Genomic DNA, 7,653 nt, shown 5'->3' with positions numbered 1-7,653 from the left:
TTCTGGATCGCCCGTCGGCATTCCTGCAGATTTCGTCAGAACAAGGACTTGTTCCAACATCAACAGAGCGATCGTCCGCGTCCGCCCAACCTGAGCGTCACTCTGACAAGGCCTGCTGTTTCGCACGTTTCCATGTTCCTTCGCCTGATGGATACGTTTTATTTGGCACGACGTGTGTAAGGATCAGCTTACCTCGCCCGCCAAGTCGAGACAGCACGACTGCCGAGACCACCAGCTCGTCAGACCATCTCATCCTTGGACTTTCGTTAAAGCGAATTCTGGGGGGGCCTATGTGGCAGTACCACCGGTTGTCCCTTACATTGAGATACACAATTCCCTTTAACTTACCTTTAAATGTATCTGTTACTGCACTCAGGCTTCATTCCTGTACTCTGCGTCATGACGTCAGAGCTCGGAACCTTCCAGCAGCAGAGCTCGGAACCTGCTGGCAGTTGAGCTCGGAACCTGCTGGCAGTTGAGCTGGGAAACTTCTAGTTAGTCTTCGTGGCGTCCCTGCTGGGGAAAGACCTGCACCATGATGCTCCTACAGTCAGCCATCTTACCTGCTACCTTACCTGTTGTATTTAACCTGTTCCTGTAAATAAACAACTTATTTATAGTTTGTCGAAGTCGAACTCAATTATTTAGTGGCGATGCACACAAATCGCTACAATATGATCGAATTCTTCATTAAGATGGAGAGTGAAGTAGTTGACTCAGAGACTAGGGTCCTGAATTTAAATAAAGGAAACTACGATGGTATGAGGTGCGGGTTGGGTAGGATGGATTGGTGGATAGGCAATGGCAAACATTTAAAGATCGCATGGATGAACTACAGAATTTGTTCATCCCTGTTTGGCATAAAAATAAAACAAAAAAGGTGACTCAACCGTGGCTAACAAGGGAAATTAGGGATAGCATAAGATCCAAGGAGAGGACATATAAATTGGCCAGAAAAAGCAGCAAACCTGAGGATTGGGAGCAGTTTAGGATTCAGCAAAGGAGGACAAAGGGATTGATTAAGAGGGGGAAAATAGAGTTTGAGAGTAAGCTTGCAGGGAACATAAACACTGACTGTAAAAGCTTCTATAGATATGTGAAGAGAAAAAGATTGGTGAAGTCAAGCGTAGGTCCCTTGCAGTCAGAATCAGGGGAATTTATAATGGGGAACAAAGAAATGGCAGACCAATTAAATACATACTTTGGTTCTGTCTTCACAAAGGAGGACACAAATAACCTTCCAGAGGAGTCGGGGAACATAGGGTCTAATGAGAGGGAGGAACTGATAGAAATCAGTATTTGTAGGGAAATGGTGTTAGGGAAATTGATGGGATTTGAAGGCCGATAAATCCCCAGGGCCTGATAATCTACATCCTAGGGTACTTAAGAAAGTGGCACTAGAAATAATAGATGCATTGCTGGTCATCTTCCAAAATTCTATAGATTCTGGAACAGTACCCATGGATTGGAGGGTAGCGAATGTAACCCCATTATTTAAAAAAGGTGGTAGAGAGAAAACGGGGAATTATAGACCAACCGGTAAGCCTGATATCGGTAGTGGGGAAAATGCTAGATTCCATTATAAAAGATGTAATAGCAGAGCACTTGGAAAACAGTGACAGGATCGGACAAAGTCAACATGGATTTACAAAAGGTAAATCATGCTTGACTAATCTACTGGAATTATTTGAGGATGTAACTGGTAGAATAGATAAGGGAGAACCAGTGGATATGGTGATAAGTTAGATTAATCATATACTGCCTTACAAATGCCTTGCAAGGCATGATGGACTAGTTGACATGGGTTAAAAGTTTAAATGTAAAAAAACTGATGCAGGACTATTGGAATGCAGTAGAAGTAGATAAGAAGGAACAGAAGGAGCAGAATGTTCTACTCCCTAACCACACTCAAGGTGACATAAGATAACTGGTGTAGCAGTCTCATGGTCACTATCTGTTGAAAGTTCGCCCACTTATGTCTAAAAAAAATGTGAAACTTAAGCAAAACTCTGTAAAAAAAACAAGTAACTCACGGAACGCGTGATCGCCGAGCTTTCTGTTTTCCCATGACTTGCAGTGTATGAAAATGTATAAATGTTGTAGCTCCGTGGGTCTCGGGGCTCACTCTTGGGGAGGCATACTTGTGTGCAGCCACAAAGGGTTTCTCAGAGTGAGTCCAGGTACCGGATTACCTTAATAAAACTTTACTTATTTTACAGTTTCTGACTTTGTGTATTACTGAGAAAGTGATAGACTGACCGGCGTGTTTAGTCTCCTAAAGCAGCGAACCCTGATCCCCCAAGGTAGGGGTAGATCCTCCTCATTGACTGTGAGGAGTTAACAGTGGTGTATTTGGACTTTCAGAAGGCTTTTGATAAGGTCCCACATAAGAGATTAGTGTGTAAAGTTAAAGCACATGGGATTGGGGGCAAGGTACTGACTTGGATAGAGAACTGGTTGGCAGACAGGAAGCAAAGAGTTGGAATAAACGGGTCTTTTTCCGAGTGGCAGGCAGTGACTAGTGGGGTACCACAGGGATCAGTCCTAGGACCCCAGCTATTCACAATATATATAAATGATCCAGACGAGGGAACTAGATGTAATATCTCCAATTTTGCAGACGACACAAAGCTGGGTGGGCGTGTGTGCTGTGAGGGGGATGCCGAGAAACTCCAGTATGATTTGGACAGGTTGGGTGATTGGGCAGATGTATGGCAGATGCAGTATAATGTGGATAAATGCGAGGTTATCCACTTTGGTGGCAAATACACGAAGGCAGATTATTATCTGAACGGCAATAGATTGGGAGAAGGGGATGTGCAACGAGACCTGGGTGTCCTTGTGTACCAGTCGCTGAAGGTAAGCATGCAGGTGCAGCAGGTGGTTAAGAAGGCAAATGGTATGTTGGCCTTCGTAGCGAGAGGGTTCGAGTACAGGAACAAGGATGTCTTGCTGCAGTCCCTCGGGACCGAGGATGACTTGCTTCCACATTAAGAATGAGTTCTCAGGTGACTGATGAGTCCAATGCGGGACCGACAGTCTCTGTCATAGGTGGGGCAGACGGTGGTTGAAGGGGCGGGTGGGTGGGGTGCTTGGGTTGACGTGCGCTCCTTGCGCTGCCTGCGCTTGGCTTCCGCTTGCTCCTGGCGAAGAGACTCGAGGTGTTCGGCGCCTTCCCGGATGCTTCTCCTCCACTTTGTGCGGTTTTGGGCCAGGGATTCCCAGGTGTCGGTGGGGATGTTACACTTTTTCAAGGAGACTTTGAGGGTGTCCTTGAAGCGTTTCCTCTGCCCACCTGGGGCTCTCTTGCCGTGCCGGAGCTCCGAGTAGTGCACTTGTTTTTGGAGTCTCGTATCGGGCATGCGGACAATGTGACCCATCCATCGGAGCTGATTGAGCATGGTCAAAGCTTCGATGCTGGGGATGTTGGCCTAAGCAAGAACACTGACGTTGGTGCGCCTATCCTGCCAATGGATTTGCAGGATCTTGCGGAGGCAGCGTTGGTGGAACCTCTCCAGTGCTTTGAGGCGCCTGCTGTACATGGTCCATGTTGTACAGGGCCTTGGTGAGACCACACTGTGAGTATTGTGTGCAGTTTTGGTCACCTTATCTGAGGAAGGATGTTCTTGCCATGGAGGGAGTGCAGCGAAGATTCACTGATACCTGGGATGGCAGGAATGACGTATGAGGAGAGATTGGGCCGATTGGGCTTATATTCGCTGGAGTTTAGAAGAATGAGAGGGGATCTCATTGAAACTTATAAAATTCTAACAGGACTAGAGAGACTAGATGCAGGAAGGATGTTCCCGATGGTCGGGGAGTCCAGAACCAGGGGTCACAGTCTAAGGATAAGGGGTAAGCCATTTAGGACAGAGATGAGGTGGAATTTCTTCACCCAGTGAGTGGTGAACCTGTGGAATTCTCTACCACAGAAGGCAGTAGAGGCCAATTCATTAAATATATTCAAGAAGGAGTTAGATATATTTCTTAAGGGTAAAGGGGTCAAGGTATATGGGGAGAAAGCAGGGACAGGGTACTTAATTTGGATGATCAGCCATGATCTCATTGAATGGCGGAGCAGGCTCGAGGGGCCGAATGGCCTACTCCTGCTCCTATCTTCTATGTTTCTATGATCTGGCACTCACAACACTCTGTTGCTCTCTCAGATTGTGGCGGGGACTATGAAGGAGCATCTGACTGCTGTGTGTCTGACACTTCTCTCCCTACACCTGATTGGCGGTAAGTGACAAGTTTACAGCACTCGAGGAATGATTGGTCTGTGGCAGCACCCAGAGTCATCTGCTCCACCTCAATGTCATTTCACAATTGCTTGAACAGCCTTTAAAATAGACATTTCACATGTCATAGCCACATTCCATAAGCCTTCCCCTGTAACTAGCGTCATCTGAGCCAGAGGCCATTGTGTGAGACCCAGAATTTTGGATTGTGGTAGCCCAGGTCTTACCCAAACCATCTCCTCCCCAACACAACCGTCTCCTCCCCAACCCAACCATTTCCTCCCCAACACAACCGTCTCCTCCCCAACCCAACCATCTCCTCCCCAACCCAACCATCTCCTCCCCAACCCAACCATCTCCTCCCCAACCCAACCATCTCCTCCCCAACCCAACCATCCCCTCCACAACCCAACCATCTCCTCCACAACCCAACCATCTCCTCCCCAACCCAACCATCTCGTCCCCAACCCAACCATCCCCTCCCCAACCCAACCATCCCCTCCACAACCCAACCATCTCCTCCACAACCCAACCATCTCCTCCCCAACCCAACCATCTCGTCCCCAACCCAACCATCTCGTCCCCAACCCAAACATCCCCTCCTCAACTGGTAAACTGGTAACTGGTAAAATAGATAAGGGAGAACCAGTGGATGTGGTGTATTTGGACTTTCAGAAGGCTTTCGATAAGGTCCCGCATAAGAGATTAGCGTGTAAAGTTAACGCACATGGGATTGGGGGCAAGGTATTGACTTGGATAGAGAACTGCTTGGCAGACAGAAAGCAAAGAGTTGGAATAAACGGGTCTTTTTCCGAGTGGCAGGCAGTGGCTAGTGGGGTACCGCAGGGATCGGTCCTTGGGTCCCAGCTATTCACAATATATATTAATGATCTAGACGAGGGAACTAGATGTAATATCTCCAAATTTGCAGACAACACAAAGCTGGGTGGGCGTGTGTGCTGTGAGGAGGATGCTGAGAAACGAAAGGATGATTTGGACAGGTTGGGTGATTGGGCAGAAGCATGGCGGATGCAATATAACGTGGATAAGTGCGAGGTTATCCACTTTGGTGTCAAAAACAGGAAGGCAGATTATTATCTGAATGGCAATAGATTGGGAGAAGGGGATGTGCAACGAGACCTGGGTGTCCTTGTGCACCAGTCGCTGAAGGTAAGCATGCAGGTGCAGCAGGGGGTTAAGAAGGCAAATGGCATGTTGGCCTTCGTAGTGAGAGGGTTTGAGGACAGGAACAAGGATGTCTTGCTACAGTTATACAGGGCCTTGGTGAGACCACATCTTGAGTATTGTGTGCAGTTTTGATCGCGTTATCTGAGGAAGGATGTTCTTGCCATGGAAGGAGTTCAGTGAAGATTCACCAGGCTGATACCTGAGATGGCAGGAATGACATATGAGGAGAGATTGGGTCGATTGGGCTTATACTCGCTGGAGTTTAGAAGAATGAGAGGGGATCTAATTGAAACTTATACAATTCTGACAAGACTGGACAGACTAGATGCAGGAAGGATGTTCCCGATGGTCGGGGAGTCCAGAACCAGGGGTCACAGTCTAAGGATAAGGGGTAATCCATTTAGGACAGAAATGAGAAGTTTCTTCACCCAGAGAGTGGTGAACCTGTGGAATTCTCTACCACAGAAGGCAGTAGAGGCCAATACATATTAAATATATTTAAGAAGGAGTTGGATATATTTCTTAAGGCTAAAGGGATCAAGGGGTATGGGGAGAAAGCAGGGACTGGGTACTGAATTTGGATGATCAGCCATGATCGCATTGAATGGCAGAGCAGGCTCGAGGGGCCGAATGGCCTACACCTGCTCCTATCTTCTATGTTTCCATGTTTCTCAACCGAACCATCACAACCCAACCGAACCATCTCCTCCCCAACCCAACCATATCCTCCCCAACCCAACCATCTCCCCGCAACCGAACCATGTCCTCCCCAACCCAACCATCTCAACTCAACACAACCATCCCCTCCCCAACCCAACCATCTCCTCCCCAACCCAAACCATCTCCTCCCCATCACAACCATCACCCCCAACCGAACCATCTCCTCCCCAACCCAACCATCACCCCCCAACCGAACCGTCTCCTCCCCAACCCAACCATCTCCCCCCAACCCAACCATCCCCTACCCCAACCAAACCATGTCCTCCCCAACCCAACCATCTCAACCCAACACAACCATCTCCTCCCCAACACAAACCACCTCCTCCCCAATACAACCATCTCCTCCCCAACCCAACCATCTCCTCCCCAACCCAAACCATCTCCTCCCCATCCCAACCATGTCCTCCCCAACCCAACCATCCCCTCCCCAACCCAACCATCTCAACCCGACAAAACCATCTCCTCCCCAACCCAAACCACCTCCTCCCCAACCCAACCATCTTCTCCCCAACCCAACCATCTTCTCCCCAACACAACCATCTCCCCCAACCCAACAATCTCCTCCCCAACCCAACCATCCCCTCCCCAACCCAACCACCTCCCCCCAACCCAACCATCTCCTCCCCAACCCAACCATCTCCCCACAACCCAACCATCCCCTCCCCAACCCAACCATTTCCTCCCCCACCCAACCATCTCCTCCCCAACACAATCATCTCCCCCAAACACAACCATCTCCTCCCCAACCCAACCATCCCCTCCCCAACCCAACCATCTCCCCGCAACCCAACCATCTCCTCCCCAACCCAACCATCTCCCCCCAACCCAACCATCTCCTCCCCAACCCATACATCTCCTTCCCAATCTAACCATCTCCTCCCCAACCCAACCATCTCCTCCCCAACACAACCATCTCCTCCCCAACCCAACCATCTCCTCCCCAACACAACCATCTCCTCCCCAACCCAACCATCTCCTCCCCAACCCAACCATCCCCGCCCCATCACAACCATCCGCTCCCCAACCCAAACATCTCCCCCCTTCCCCAACCATCCCCTCCCCAAGCCAACCATCACCCCCAAAACAAACCATCTCCTCCCCAAGCCAACCATCTCCCCCAACCCAACCATCCCCTCCCCAACCCAACCATCTCAACCCAACCCAACCATCGCAACCCAACCCAACCATCTCCACCCCAACCCAACCATCTCCTCCCCAACCCAACCATCTCCAACCCAACCCAAGCATCCCCTCCCCAACACCATCATCACCCGCCAACCCAAACCACCTCCTCCCCAACCCAACCATCTTCTCCCCAACCCAACCATCTCCTCCCCAACCCAACCATCTCTCCCAACCCAACCATCTCCCCGCAACCCAACCATCTCCACCCCAACCCAAATCACCTCCTCCGCAACCCAACAATCTCCTCCCCCACCCAACCATCTCCTCCCCGACCCAACCATCTCCTCACCAACACAACCATCTCCTCCCCAACCCATGCATC

At 49.7% G+C, this 7,653-nt stretch overlaps 1 protein-coding gene across 1 annotated transcript in view; it reads left to right on the top strand.

Annotated features, from left to right (window-relative positions):
- Nucleotides 1-4,181: 4,181 nt before the first annotated feature.
- Nucleotides 4,182-7,653, top strand: part of LOC147123863 (galectin-3-binding protein-like) — a 131,305-nt gene continuing 127,833 nt past the window's right edge. Inside the window, exon 1 of the mRNA XM_085967532.1 lies at nt 4,182-4,239. Within this exon, the coding sequence (XP_085823658.1) occupies nt 4,182-4,239 (58 nt within the window). The remainder of the gene's footprint in view (nt 4,240-7,653) is intronic.

The sequence above is a fragment of the Somniosus microcephalus genome, chromosome 2 (assembly GCF_052327205.1).
Source record: "Somniosus microcephalus isolate GS21.2 chromosome 2, FLI_Smic_1.0, whole genome shotgun sequence".
Classification (NCBI taxonomy): domain Eukaryota; kingdom Metazoa; phylum Chordata; class Chondrichthyes; order Squaliformes; family Somniosidae; genus Somniosus; species Somniosus microcephalus.
The sequence above is the reverse complement of the archived record's forward strand: the minus strand, read 5'-3'. Positions and strand labels throughout refer to the sequence as shown.